At 42.0% G+C, this 15,889-nt stretch overlaps 1 protein-coding gene across 1 annotated transcript in view; it reads left to right on the top strand.

The window, feature by feature from the left end:
• Positions 1 to 5,229: 5,229 nt before the first annotated feature.
• Positions 5,230 to 15,889, top strand: part of dcaf12 (DDB1 and CUL4 associated factor 12) — a 99,377-nt gene continuing 88,717 nt past the window's right edge. The window contains exon 1 of the mRNA XM_078551299.1: positions 5,230 to 5,570. Coding sequence (XP_078407425.1) covers positions 5,514 to 5,570 — 57 coding nt within the window. The 5' untranslated portion in view covers positions 5,230 to 5,513. The remainder of the gene's footprint in view (positions 5,571 to 15,889) is intronic.

The raw sequence follows: 15,889 nt of genomic DNA on the forward strand, positions 1-15,889 counted from the left end.
AAAATCTTTAAACATTCCTGCAACCTGCTCCTCAGAACCCCCTTGGGTAAATTGTGAACACATTCCCACATCTTTACTTATCACTGATTCTTCCTGTTTTACCTCTACACAAACCACTGTTTTTTCCTGTGCCTGAACCTCAGAACTCATAGTGCTTTTACTTCCAGAACTTTTCTGCATCCCAATAATTCCAACAGATTTCCCTGTAATTTCTAACACATTGACTTCATGTGCCCAACCTTTTACAATGAAAACACCTTAACTTTCGAGTGTCACTTCTGCCCTCAGCACCTTCCATTTTAGTCTGAGAAAAACTTTCTGGGAATTTCCACCTACTCCTTCTCTTCCCTGACTACTCGCCTTCCTTTCACCTTCCCACTTTCTATCCCTCTCTGATTTAAAAGGGTGATGAAGAAAAGATTTAGCTCCATGAACTAACTCATAATCATCAGATGTCTCTGCTGCTTGACTTACCGTTTTAATCCTCTGTTCCTCCACATGAGTTCTCACTACCAAAGGAATTGAATCTTTAAATTCTTATGAAAGAATTACTTCTCTAAGAACTGCATATGTTATCTCTATCTTTAATGCCCGTATCCACCGATCAAAATTAATTTGTTTTACTCTCACAAACTCAATATAAGTTTGCCCAGGCTGTTTTCTCAAATTCCTAAATTTCTGCCTGTATGCCTCAGGAACCAACTCATATGCACTCAAATAGCCTTTTTTACCACATCATAATCCACTGACATTTCTTCTGACAGTGAAGCATAAACCTCATGTGCTCTACCCACTAACCTAGATTATAACAATAATGTCCAGTTTTCTTGCGGCCATTTCATCTGTTTAGCTATCTTCTCAAATGAAATAAAGAATACCTCCACATCTCTTTCCTCAAATTTCGGAAGAGCTTGCACAAATTTAAGCATCTCCCCACTGGGTTTTAGGTTAATGGCTTTTCATCATCAGAATTTTCCTCAGCATCTGATTTTTTTTTTAAAGTCCAGCTTTTTAAGTCAGTACTCTCTGTCTCTTTCCTTCTCTCTTTCCTCTGTTGGTAATTTTTCCTTCTGAAGATCAAGTTTTTGCATTTCCATTTCTTTTTGAAATAATCTCTCTTTTTTCCCTTTTTTTTTGCTGCCTCTAGCCTTTTCAATTCCAATTCTTTTTCTTTTGCCTCCAATTCAAGTTTTTTCAGTTCCTTTGCTTGTTCAAATTAAACCTTCTTCGTTAACTGAAGTCTCACGACCACCAGCTGTGACTCACTAGTATCAGGTATCACTTCCAACTTCAAATACTGTGCTATCACTTCAACTGTGTCTGCTTTCTTTGCCCCTACAGGTAACCTCAACTGCAACTTATCCGTCAACTCTGTTAATTCACCCTTAGATAGTTTTTGTAACCTAATCAGACTTATATCTTCTACTTCCAAAAAGGTTTTAGCCATGGATATAGCCATTTTTGCAGTCTCACCACTTTAAAAATCCCCCACAGCAACTCCTGAATTCAAAGTGCTTCTTGTACTGGTAAACATAAGATTCACCAACTCCAAACCAATCAAGGAATTTCAAATATCCCAGATGAGCCCCCAATTTGCTTTAACACGGCAGATGATGTGTGCCAGGCAGATCAAAGCCAAGAGGGAAATTTAAACCCGCTATCACAATGGTTTTGCAATTTGTATTTATTTCGAGATGCGTGCCCTGAATTCAGTAGTAATAAGCCCACCAAAACTTTAGAGATTTTATTAGAAAACTAAATTAAACATTTATTAACAAAAGAAAAGATTTCAAGCACATACATAGGTCTACAAATTACTACTATAATAACTCCTAAAACCCCTAATTAACCTGGCTTCCAGTTATGCCCCCGTTAAGGCAACAGTAAAAAAAATGAAAAAGACTTCAGCCATGTTTACCTATTTAGCATTTCAACCCTAGCTTATTTTGATGAGTCAAAGCCTCCAGACCAGCTGTTTCCAATTCAATTAAATCCCCCCCACACACACATAAACTATCCAAACCCCACTATTAACCTACTTCTACAATAAATCACAATTGAGATTATTATACTTATGTGACAACCTATGATAACTTTTTTGTGATTCACGTACAAGGATACCCAGGTCCTTCTGTTCTACAGTATTCTGCAGTCCCTCTTCATTTAAGTAATATTATTTTTCTATTCTTCCTGTCAAAGTAGACAAACTCTCACTTTCGCACATTATACTCCATCTGCAAAATTTTAGTCCACAAACAACCAAAGGATCCCTTTGCAGTCTCTTTGTATCCTCCTCACAATTTGCTTTCCTATCTTTGTATCATCTGCAAATTTGGATATAATAATGTCAGTTCCTTCATCTAAGTCATTAATATAGATCATAAATAGTTGAGGACCTCATACTGGTCCCTGCAGCAATCCACTAGTTACAGTTTGCCAACCTGAAAATGACCTATTTATCCCAACTCTCTGTTTCCTGTTAGCCAATGCTGCATCAATGATAGCTAATATATACCCACAACACCACGAGCTTTTGTTTTATGCAGGCATAGTGCTGGAGGATTGGAGGACTGCTAACATTGTAACCTTTGTTTAAAAACAGAGCGAGGGATAGAATGAATAATTACAGGCCATTCAGTCCAACCTCAGTAGCAGGCAAATTATTGGAATCAATTCTGAGCAACAGGATAAACTGTCACTTAAAAAGGCACGGAGTAATTAAAGACAGTCAACATGTATTTGTGAAGGGAAGATCATATCTGACTAGCTTGATTTAATTTTTTGAGGAGGTAACAAAGAGGATTGATGAGGGTAGTGCAGTTGATATGGTTGACATGGATTTTAGCAAAGCTTTTGACAAGGTCCCATGTGGCAGATTGGTTAAAAAAAATAAAAGCCCATGGGATCCAGGGGAATGTGTCAAGCTGGACACAAAATTGGCTCAGTGGAAAGAAACTGGCCTTTTGATTCTGGAAGGCTGTTTCCAGTGGGGTTCCGTGGGACTCAGTACTAGGTCTCCTGTTTTTTGTGGTATATGTTAATAATTTGGATGTAAATGCAGGGAGAATGATCAAGAAGCTTTCTGATGACACAAAGATTGGCTGTGTGGTTGATAGTGAGGAGGGAAACTGTAGACTGCAGGAAGCTCTCAATGGACTGGTCAGGTGGGCAGAAAAGTGGCAAATGGAATTCAACCCTGAGAAATGTGAGGTGATGCATTTGGTGAGGTCAAACAAGGTAAAGGAATACACAATAAATGGGAGGATACTGAGAGGTGTAGAGGAAGTGTGGGACCTTGGAGTAAATGTCCACGAATTCCTGAAGGTAACAGGACAGGTTGATAAGGTGTTTAAGAATGCATATGGAAATGTGATTTCCCTTTCACAAAAACCATGTTGACTCTGCATGGTTGTATTATAATTTTCTAAATGTCCAGCTACTACCTCCTTCAATAATGGATTCTAGCATTTTCCCAATGATGTTAGAGTAACTGATCTATAGTTTCCTGCTTTCTGTCTCCCTCCTTTCTAGAATAGTGGTGTTACATTTTCAGCTTTCAAATCCGCTGGGACCTTTCCAGAATCTAGGGAATCTTGAAAGATTCCAACCAATGCATCCCCTATCTCTTTAGCCATGTCCTTTAAGACCCGAGGATGCAGGCCATCAGGTCCAGCGGACTTGTCAGCCTTTAATCTCATTAGTTTTTCTAGTATTTTTTCTTTCGTGATTGTGATTGTTTTAAGTTCCTCTCTTCATTTTGCCCTGTTTTTCTACCATTATTGGGATGCTTCTTGTGTCCTCTACTGTGAAGACACAAAATACTTGTTGAAAGTCTCTGCCATTTCCTTGTTCCCCATTATTAAATCCACAGTCTCACCCTCTAAGGGACTAAAACTCACTTTAGCTACTCTTTTCCTTCTTATATGTAGAAGCTTTTACTGTTTTTATATTTATTGCTAGTTTCCACTCATACTCCAATTTCTCCCTTTATTATTTTTAGTCATCCTTTTCTGACTTCTACAATAGGCTAAACAAACCCAACTGCATCATTCTATATCCATATTTCTGCCTTGCTCAACAGGTAACCACTGCAGCACTCTTACAGATGTTGATAACAACATTCTGATTTAGAAGGGAAGATTTCCTTTGCTTTTATAAAAAACAGAAAATGCTGGAAATACTCAGCAGGTCAGGCAGCATCTATGAAGAGAAACAAAGTTAACATTGTAGGTCAATGATCTCTCATCAGAACTGGGGAAAGTTAGGAATGTAATTCTTTTTTAATTGCAAGTGAAAGTAAGGAAGAACAAAACGGAAGGCCCTGTGTAGGGCAGAGGGTAAGACAGATTTAAATGACAAAGGTTTCATGGTACAAAAACCAATGGGAGTAATAATGGGACAGGTAAAGAATAAATGATGTATGTAGATCCAAATGCAAAGTGAAGGAATAAAAAAAGAAACACAAAAAAGGAACAAAATGGAGTTAGAGGTCTATGATCTAAAATTGTTGAACTTTTGAGTCCAGAAGGCTGTACAATGCCGAGTTGAAAGCAAACCTTTGCTTTTGTTGTACTTTGTTCTTGAGCTCCTTTTAGTTTGTTTGGACCACATATTTCTTTCCTATATCAGTGATGCCCCTCTCTTGGGCTGGATTGTTTGGTGGCTCGGGGGGTGGGGGAGAAGAAGCAACAAATCGTCATCCTTATAGGTCCATCAAACTAAGTTATAATATTGGTGCCAAAATGTGGTGCATCCAGGAGAAAAAGAATCAGGCACTGGACGCTTTTCGCAGTAGCACTAATGGAGGAAGTAACTGAAGTTTATGACGCGGGCGTTGCCCGGACGGAACGGAAATCTAGCGGGCGGATATTGCCAGGGCGGAACAGAAATGTCTCTGGCGAACACAGCCATGGGTGGAACGGAACGGAAGTGAATCGGGCGGACACTGCCGGAGCGGAACGGAAATGAATCGGGTGGACACTGCCCGGGCGGATCGGAATTGAACAGGGCGGACATTGCCAGGGCGGAACGGAAGTGAGTCGGGCGGACACTGCCGGGGCAGAACGGAAGTGAATAGGGCGGACACTGCCAGGGCGGAACGGAAGTGAATAGGGCGGACATTGCCAGGGCGGAACGGAAGTGAATAGGGCGGACACTGCCAGGGCGGAACGGAAGTGAATAGGGCGGACATTGCCAGGGCGGAACGGAAGTGAATAGGGCGGACACTGCCGGGGTGGGACGGAAGTGGCTGTTTGACGCTCGCTCGCTCACTCGATCTGAGTGCGCGCGCGTGCGGCGTCGGGCTGGGATTTTTATAAAATAACGCCGGTTTGCAAACGGTCTTTGTTAATTATATGTTTAAAATAATCACAGCAGTAAACACCAAAAAAGTAGCATTTAAAAAAAGAAAAATAATCGCTAATCTCGCAGCCTCCGCCGAGACCTGCCCACTGAATCTCTGATTATTATTAACTCTACCTCCATGTGGATTCAAAGACTTTCCCTCCCACACCATGGCGAGAAAAATAGTTAGCAGAAAGAGAAAGGCTGCGGAACTAGAGCCGGAGCAGGTAGGACACGGCAAGACCACCCCAACCTCTTTTTACTATTTTAAATGACCTGTCGGTCGGAGCCGGGCTGGACTTTGTTTGCAACATCCACCAGACTCCGAAATTTAGCCCCTCCCGCCTTGACCTGGTCGTAATTTTCTGTCCTTCCCCGCGTTTATCATTGCAATCGGAATTTATTAGTTAATATAACGATTTGTATTAAAAGGAAGGGTTGGCCTGTGTGTTTCTTACTGAAGATGTGTGGGGCGAGGCTTTTATTTTAAAATAATCTGGTGTGTTTATTATAATCTAATTTCAGATACAAACATTCAGATTGGATTTTAATATTGAGGTTCTCTAAACGAGGTATCTCAGTTTCACTTACATCTATGTAAAGGGATGTCAGGCGATGGGGTGGATGATTCGCTTCTTAAAATATTAAAGTATGTAAACAGTAATTTTAAATGAACACAATTTAAGACCAACTGTAACTTGTTACACAACATTTCCAAATATAAAAGAAAACTGCCAGTGACTATTGTTGCAAGTTTCAAAGATTCACAGTCATTTGGCCGTCTAACAAAAGTGTTGTATTAGTATCTCGATCTATTTGGTATCCAATCATTACTTTTGTACATTGGAATACACTTGTTTCTGTTAGTGCAGATTGTAGGTACATTTCACTGTTAGTAACCTTGGTTTTAACAGTCTTGGTTAAGGAAATGTTTGATCATAAGTGGTGCAGTCCTCCACAATACATTGGAAAGTATGCCAGCACTGGGTTCAGATTTACACCATTTGAAACATTTTTGTTGGTTTTGAACAAACTATCCTCAAACTAGTTCAGAAATCAGTTGAGACTCTTTTGTGAAGTCATTTTGCTATTGTGATGTCATACTCCTGAGAATATGATATTTATTTCCATTAACTGTTAAAGATTTAAAATTAGATTGGCAAAGCAATGCTTCCTGTTTTTATGTTGTCCCACTTTTGTGTTGACGACTTTAATTCATAAATGTGTATTTATGAATTTATAAAGAAACTATCTAATTAAACGTGTAATGCAGTGGGGTGAATTTAGCACCCTAGTTTTGCATCTCCTTGTTGCTCAACTGAGGCAGTTATGCTCTAGCCAAACTTCTCTGCTTCCCAGATTAACCCATGTTTTGTATATTAACAACCTGTAATAATTTAAATGTATCTACATACTTTGCCTGTCAACTTTGTCCATTATAAATTCTTACATCAGCATTTATCATTATTTGTAAACTTTTGTTTTATTCTTTCATGGGATGTGGGCCTTGTAGACAAGGTCAGCATTTGTTGCCCATCCCTAATTACCTTTGAACTGAGTGACCTGCTGGGCTGTTAAGATTCAACCACATTACTGTGGGTCTGGAGTCACGTGTAGACCAGACCAGATAAGGACAGTGGATTTCCTTCCCTAAAGGACATTCATGAACCAGATGGGTTTTTACGACAATCGATAGTTTCATGAGACTAGAGTTCCAGAGTTATAAATTGAATTTAAATTCCATGAGTTGCCATTGTGGGTTTTGAACCCATACTCCCCAAAGCGTTAGCCTGGACCTCTCAATTACTGGTCCAGTGACATTACCATTATACCACCATCTCCCCTTAAAATTTGTTATGCCAAAGTTGCATCCTTCTCCCTATTGGAAGTGCGGCAAACACCACCATGGTGGAGGGAGGTGTAATTACAATGTGACTCACTGCCTGAAAGGTTAGCAGAGGCAGAAACTCAGCACATTTTTAAAAAATGCTTAAATATGCACTTGAGGTGCTGAAACCTACAGGGCTATAGATTAAGAACTGATAGGTGGGTTTTGTCAGGATGACTCTCTTTCGGTTGGCATGGGCACCGTGGGTTTAATGCTATAATTTTTTGGGCTTCTGTGTTTTAAGAAGCAGATTAGACCTTGGTCATCTGCTCGCTCTGCCTCACTTTCCTCCTTTAAGACAGTCCTTAACACCAAACTCTTTGCCGAAGCTTTTGGTCATTTGACTGATATGTGGCTCGGTGTCATACTTTGATAATGCTCTTGCAAAGCAGCTTGGATGCTTCATTACATTAAATGTGCTAAGTTGTTGTTGGCAAATGTGAGGTCATCCACTTTGGATCTGATGAGATAGATCAGGATACTTTCTAAATGGTGAAAATCAAGGAACAGAGAGAGGAGGTCCAAAGAGACTTTGGCGCGAGGGGTGTCTGCCACCACCACCACGACAGAGAATGATCATTTAGATGGGCCAGCATTCCATTAGCCTAGCTAGAGAACTAGACTATGCGGGTAGAAGTCATGCTTCAGCTATACAAAGCTCTGGTTAGACCACACCAGGAGCAATGTGAGCAGTTCTGGGCACCACATCTTAGGAATAAATATTAGCCTTGGAAGGGATGCAGAATAGAGAAGGCAAAGGTTTAATTTGCTTGAATATTCCAAGATATAGTAAGATACCCAGATAGGATACATAGGAACTGTTACTGCTGGTTGGGAAATCTAAGACCAGGTGATGTGCTGCCTAAAAATTGCAGCCAGATCTTTCAGGAGCGAAATTAGGAAACAATTAAACAGCAATTGACACCACATGAATTGTTAATTTTAAATCTGAGATAAGTAGATTTCTGTTAACCAAAGGTAAGGAAGGATATGGGGCAAAGTTGGAGTTAAGTCACAGATCAGTCAAGATCGCATTGAATAACAGAGCAGGCTCAAGGGGTGAAATGACCTGGTTGTGTTCCTATTTATTGTGCACAGTAGAAAAAAACATGCCAGCAAAACCTTTTTCATTCAGTACAAATGAATGACACAAAAGCTAATTTAAAAGTGAGGAGACAGTCAGAGAGATCGAGAAGGTTGTCAATGAAATACTTAATCTTTTAAACTCCCAATGTAGAGGAATTTGACTATTCTGAGTTGAGATGTACTTCTGACTAAGGTTGTAAACATCACTCTCTCTCTAAAACATTGTATTTTAATGTCAATAAAACAAATTATTTCTCTAAGTTTTCAACCTTGGTTGTTCTTTACCCCTTGGCACCCTAAAGCAGCAAAAAGTTTATTTTAGAAAAGCTTACAAATAACTGCTGCCTGAACATTAGCCAAGAGTATTATCAACTGAGACTTTAGTTGCATTGAATGACTTAGTTTAGTTGGCTAATGCATCTAAATTAGGCTGTTAAATAAAATTCGATGGGTGGGGGTGGATGTTTGGGGCTTTTAGCCGTTTTGGAAACAGGAGCAGTAGATAACCCCAGGGAGCCAAAAACAAGAGATAAGATTGAGAAACTTCTAGAAGTGGAGCGTGCCAAACTCCCAAGAGGGAAGGAACAATTAGGGAACTAAAAGCAGCACATAAGTGCAAGATTTGGCTTAGAGAGTTGAAACCAAAAAAGAAACTGAAGGATAGGCTGAGAAAAATGGTCTGCCCATCAGCAATCACATTTAAAGTTTTTTAAAAAGGAAACTGATGCAGAAATAGTTGAAGATGCAAGGAGTTTGATCATGCGGAAGTGCTTAAAAGTTTCTGTAGGCAGATACCGCCTCACTGATCATCTCCTCAGTTTTGAAAAGGATAAAATAATGTGAAGTTGGAATTGGGTTGAAACCAGTAAGAAATTGGGAGGTGGTGGCACAGTGTTATTGTCTCTGGACTGGTAATCCAGAGACCCAGAGTAATGCTCTGGGGACCAGGTTCGAATCCCACCACGGCAGATGGTGGAATTTGAATTTCATTTGAAATTGAATTCAATAAAAATCTGGAATTAAAAGCCTAATGATGACCATGAAACCATTATTGATTGTTGTAAAAACCCATCTGGTTCACTAGTGTCCTCACCTGGACTGGCCTACGTGTGACCCCAGATCCGCAGTAATGTGGCTGACTCTTAAATGCCCTCTGAAATGGTCTAGCAAGCCACTTAGTTGCGTCAAAACTGCTAAAAATTCAATAAAAAGGAATGAAACTGGACGGGCCACCCTGCATCGACCTAGGCATCGGAAACGATAATGGCAAACCCAGCCCTGTCGACCCTGCAAAGTCCTCATGATTAACACCTGGAGGCTTGTGCCAAAATTGGGACAGCTGTCTCAGCCTAGTCGAACAACAGCCTGACATAGTCATCATCCTCACAGAATCATATCTTACAGATAATGTCCCAGACACCACCAGGTGGCAGCACAGTGGTATACCATGGGAGGAAGTTGCCCTGGGAGTCCTCAACATCGTGGTATCAGGTCATATATGGACAAGGAAACCCCCTGGTGACTACCACGTACTGCTCACCCCTCAGTTGATGAATCAGTACTCTTATGTTGAACACCGTTTGGAGGGAGCACTGATGGTGGCAAGGATGCAGAATATACTCTGGGTGGGGGACTTCAATGTCCATCACCAAGAGTGGCTCAGTAGCAACACTACAGACTGAGCTGGTTGAGTCCTAAAGCACATAGCTGCTATACTGGGCCTATGGCAGGTAGTGAGAGAACCAGCATTGGGATAAAACATACTTGACCTCATCTTCACCAACCTGCCTGCTGCAGATGCATCTGTCCTTGACTGTATCGGGAGGAGTGATCACCACACAATACTTGTGGAGACGAAGCCCCATCTTCACAATGAGAATACCCTCCATCGTGCTGTGTGACACTATCACCATGCTAAATGGGATAGATTTCTAACAGATCGAGCAACTCAAGACTGGGCATCCATGAGTAACTGGGCCATCAGCAGCAGAATTGTACTCAACCACAATCTGTAACCTCGTGTCCTGGCACATCCCCCACTTGGTTCATTGAAGAGTGCAGGAGGACATGCCAGGAGCAGCACCAGGCATACCTAAAAATGAAGTGTCAACCTGGTGAAGTTACAACACAGGTCTACTTGCGTGCCATACAGCATAAGCAGCAAATGATAGACGCAGCTAAGTGATTCCACAACCAACAGATCAGATCTAAGCTCTGTAGTCCTGGCACATCCGGCCGTAAATGATGGTGGACAATTAAACAACTCACTGGAGGAGGAGGCTCCACAAATATCCCCCATCCTCAATAATGGAGGAGCCCAGCAGTGCAAAAGATGAGGATGAAGCATTCGCAACCAGCTTTAGCCAGAAGTGCCAAGTGGCTGATCCATCTCGGCCTCCTCTGGAGATCCCAGGCATCACAGATACCAGTCTCAGCCAATTCGATTCACTCCAGGTGATATTGAGAAATGGCTGAAGGCACTGGATAGTGCAAAGGCAATGAGCCCTGACAATATTCCGGCAATAGTACTGAAGATTTGTGCTGCAGAACTTGCCGTGCCCCTAGCCAAGCTGTTCCACTACAGCTACAACATTAACACCCGGAGGCTTGTGCCAAAATTGGGAAAGCTGTCTCACAGGCTAGTCAAGCAACAGCCTGACATGGCATCTACCCAGCAAAGTAGAAAATTGCCCAGGAATGTTCTGTGCACAAAAAAAGTAGGACAAATCAAACCCAACCAAATACCACCCCATCAGTTTACTCTCCATCAGTAAAGTGATGGAAGGGGTCATCAACAGTGCTATCAAGCGGCACTTGCTTACTTGCTCACAGATGCTCAGTTTGATTTCACTCAGCTTCTGACCTTATTACAGTTTTGGTTCAAACATGGACAAAGGAGCTGAACTCCAGAGGTGAAGTGAGAGTGGTTGCCCTTGACATCAAGACCATATTTGACCAAGTGTGGCTTCAAAGAGCACAAGCAAAACTGGAGTCAATGGGAATCGAGGCGGCGCTGTCCACTGGTTGGAGTCATACCTAGCACAAAGGAAGATGGTTGTGGTTGTTGGAGGTCGTACATACATAGAAACGTTTATAGAAAATAGGAGCAGGAGTAGGCCATTCGGCCCTTCGAGCCTTCTCCACCATTCATTCTGATCATGGCTGATCATCCAACTCAATAGCCTGCTCCCGCTTTCTCCCCATACCCTTTGATCCCTTTTGCCCCAAGCGCTATATCTAACTCCTCCTTGAAAACATTCAATGTTATGGCTTCAACTACTTTCTGTGGTAGCGAGTTCCACAGGCTCACCACTCTCTGGGTGAAGAATTTTCTCCTCATCTCAGTCCTAAATGGTCTATCCTGTATCCTCAGATTGTGACCCCTGGTTCTGGACTCCCCCACCATCGGCAACATCCTTCCTGCATCTACCCTGTCTAGTCCTGTTAGAATTTTATAGGTTTCTATGAGATCCCCCCTCATTCTTATGAACTACAGCGAATATAATCCTAACTGACTCAATCTCTCCTCATATGCCAGTCCTGCCATCCTAGGAATGTCTGGTAAACCTTTGTTGCACTCCCTCTATAGCAAGAACATCCTTCCTCAGATAAGGAGACCAAAACTGCGCATAATATTCCAGGTGTGGCCTCACCATGGCCCTGTATAATTGCAGCAAGACATCCCTGCTCCTGTACTCTAATCCTCTCGCTATGAAGGCCAACGTACCATTTGCCTTAAGATAAAAGCAAAATACTGCGGGTGCTGGAAATCTGAAACAAAAACAAAAATAGCTGGAAAAACTCAGCAGGCCTGACAGCATCTGCAGAGAGGAATACAGTTAACGTTTCGAGTACGTATGACTCCTCATCAGATCCTCATCTGCTGAGGAGTCGTACAGACTCATAACGTTAACTGTATTCCTCTCTGCAGATGCTGTCAGAACCTGCTGAGTTTTTCCAGCTATTTTTGTTTTTGTATACCATTTGCCTTTACTGCCTGCTACACCTGCATGCTTACCTTCAGCGGCTGGTGTACGAGGACACCCAGCTCTCATTGCACATTCCCCTCCCAATTTATAGTCATTCAGATAATCTGCCTTCCTGTTTTTGCTACCAAAGTGGATAATCTCTAATTTATCCATATTATATTGCATCTGCCATGCATTTGCCTGCTCACTCAGCTTGTCCAAATCACCTTGAAGCATCTCTGCATCCTCCTCACAGCTCACCCTCCCACCCAGCTTTGTGTCATCTGCAAATTTGGAGATATTACATTTACTTCTCTCATCTAAATCATTAATATACATTGTGAATAGCTGGGGTCCCAGCACCGATCCCTGCGGTATCCCACTGCCATTCGGAAAAAGACCCGTTTATTCCTACTCTTTGTTTCCTATCTGCCAACCAATTTTCTATCCATCTCATACACTACCCCCCAATCCCATGCACTTTAATTTTACACGCCAATCTCTTTTTTGTGGGACTTTGTCAAAAGCCTTCTGAAAGTCCAAATAAACCGCATCCACTGGCTGCTCCTCATCAACTTGACTAGTTACATTCTCGAAAAATTCCAGTAGATTTTTCAAGCATGATTTCCCTTTCGTAAATTGGACTCTGTCCGATTCTGCCACTGTTTTCCAAGTGCTCAGATATTAAATCTTTTATAATGGAGTCTAGAATTTTCCCGACTACCGACGTCAGACTGACTGGTCTATAATTCCCTGTTTTCTCTCTACCTCCCTTTTTAAATAGTGGGGTTACATTAGCTACCCTCCAATCTGCTCCAGAGTCTGTAGAATCTCAGAAGATGACCACCAATGCATCCACTATTTCTAGGGCCATTTCCTTAAGTACTCTGGGATGTAGATTATTAAGCCCTGGGGATTTATCGGCCTTCAACCCATCAATTTCCCCAACACCATTTCCCTACTAATACTGATTTCTTTCAGTCCCTCCCTCTCACTAAGCCCAATCATCTCAGCTCCAGGACATCACTGCAAGGGTACCTCAGGGTAGCGGCCCAACCATCTTCAGCTGCTTCATCAATGACCTTCCCTCCATCACAAGGACAGAAGTGGGGATGTTCGCTGATGTTCACCACCATTCGCGACTTCTCAGGTACTGAAGCAGTCCATGTCCACATGCAGTAAGTCCTGGACAATATCCAGGCGTGGGCAAGTAACATTCATGCCACACAAGTGCCAGGCAATGACCATCTCCAACAGCAAATCTAACCATCACCCCATGACATTCAGTGGTATTACCATCACTGAATCCTCCACTATCAACATCCTGGCGGTTACCATTGACCAGAAACTGAACTAGACTAGCCATATAAATACTGTGACTACAAGAGCAGGTCAGAGGCTAGGAATCCTGTGGCAAGTAGTTCACCTCCTGACTCCCCAAAGCCTGTCTACCATCTGCAATGGTCAAGTCGGGAATGTGATGGAAAACTCTCCACTTTCCTGGATGAGTGCAGCTCCAACAACACTCCAGAAGCTCGACACCATCCAGGACAAAGCAGGCCACTTCATTGGCACCCCATCCACAAACATTCACTCCCTCCACCACCGATGCACAGTGGCAGCAGTGTGTACCATCTACAAGAGGCACTGCAGGAACTCACCAAGGCTCCTTAGACAGCATCTTCCAAACTGACGGCCGTTACCATCTCGAAGGACAAGGGCAGCAGACACATGGGAACACCACCTGGAAGTTCCCCTCCAAGCCACTCACCATACTGACTTGTAACTATATCGCCATTCCTTCACTGTTGCTGGGTCAAAATCTGGAACCTCTTCCCTTACAGCACTGTGGTTGTACCTACACCACAGAGACTGCAGCGGTTCAAGAAGGCAGCTCACCACCACCTTCTCAAGGGCATTTAGGGATGGGCAATAAATGCTGGTCTATCCAGACGCCCACATCCCGTAAATGAATAAAAAAAGGTTGTGTGTTTTGAGAAGGTGAACCAAGAACTGGACTGGGATTCTCAATTGAATCCCTATACTCTGTCATTACATCCCTTCCATATATTAATGGAAAATCAAGTTGTTGTGCAGGGGGTATGAGGACTTAGTGTAAGCTCTTTCACAGCAAACAGAGGCTGTACTGGAGTCATAAAACATCCCCCCATCTAAACAAGCCAGGAGTAACAAAAGAATTAGGCAATAGAGGAAGAAATATAAGTCCTCAAGACTATTTCATGAACCTTCTTCACAACCAGACTTGAGTGATGACATAGACTGTGAACTTCAGACTTTGAATCAGTCAAGAATGAGGTTAAGCAATAAAAAGTGTCTTTACTCCTGTTCATTTTGTTATACTCAATGCATCAGTTCACATCCACGTTGTTGCATTTCCACCTACCTTCCTGCTCAAACCCTGTAATGGCTTCATGCCTCTCATTTTGCTACTGCTTTCCTCCCTTCCCTTTTCTACTTTGCCCCTTTTTACTGTCAAAACTTTTTGTATTTTATACAACACTTGTACAGTTTCAGGACCCTATTCATAGATCATTTAACCATACCAGCTTCTTTGTGATAGAAATTAGCATTCTGACTGTTGACATTTACCTTTTTGTTGTCCTCTCCACTCTTCAGTTTGCTCTGTTTTAAACAGGCTTGTTTATATTACTGATTCCATGATATCTGCCTTTCATGCTAATGAAGGATCTACACCAAGCCTGCTGTGTATTTTGTGTTTTCCATTTTTATTGATTAAAGAATTGATTATATTATAATTATTTGAGGGTGCACTAAATTCTAGACTGCTTGTTAAGCAGTTTGAATTTTAACAATGTGGTTAAGATAGATGGTGAAGATAGATGGCGTAAGCATTTTCACTGGTTTTAAAGAGGGAAGGAAATACTGGGCTTCCTCCATGACTGCATCTCTTTAATATACTGCTACAGTTAAAAAAAAATGTAATGCACATCTTATTGTTACCATTGCATGTGCTTCTTTACTTAAAGTAACACTTAGTCTTATATTTTGTTGCAAAATGTTTAACATGGCTGCTGAAATTAAATTTTAGGTTTTTTTTTGCAAAAATATACTTTATTCACAAAATATCTTCAACAACATTTCAAACCATTTCAAAAACACCATCACAAAAATACAATCAGGTTCAACTTTTACAACGTGTATCACGAAATGCATCAATACAATAAATGAATATTACAATCATTTGCAGACATTCATTTTCAGCTGTACAGCCCGAGGGGATTTAAACAGTTCCCAGTCCCTCGGTGCACTGTGGCAGAAAGGTCTTAGGCAGCAACCCTTCCCCATTGCGCCTTTGCGGCGGCTGCCCCAAGCTTTAGTGCGTCCCTCAGCACGTAGTCCTGGACTTTGGAATGTGCCAGTCTGCAACACTCGGTCGGGGACAACTCTTTGCGCTGGAAGACCAACAAGTTTCGGGCAGACCAAAGAGCGTCTTTCATCGAGTTGATGATCCTCCAGCTGCAGTTGATGTTAGTCTCGGTGTGTGTCCCTGGGAACAGCCCGTAGAGCACAGAGTCCTGTGTCACTGAACTGCTCGGGATGAACCTTGACAGAAACCGCTGCA

The sequence above is a fragment of the Cetorhinus maximus genome, chromosome 1, assembly GCF_964194155.1.
Source record: "Cetorhinus maximus chromosome 1, sCetMax3.hap1.1, whole genome shotgun sequence".
In the NCBI taxonomy this organism is placed as follows: domain Eukaryota; kingdom Metazoa; phylum Chordata; class Chondrichthyes; order Lamniformes; family Cetorhinidae; genus Cetorhinus; species Cetorhinus maximus.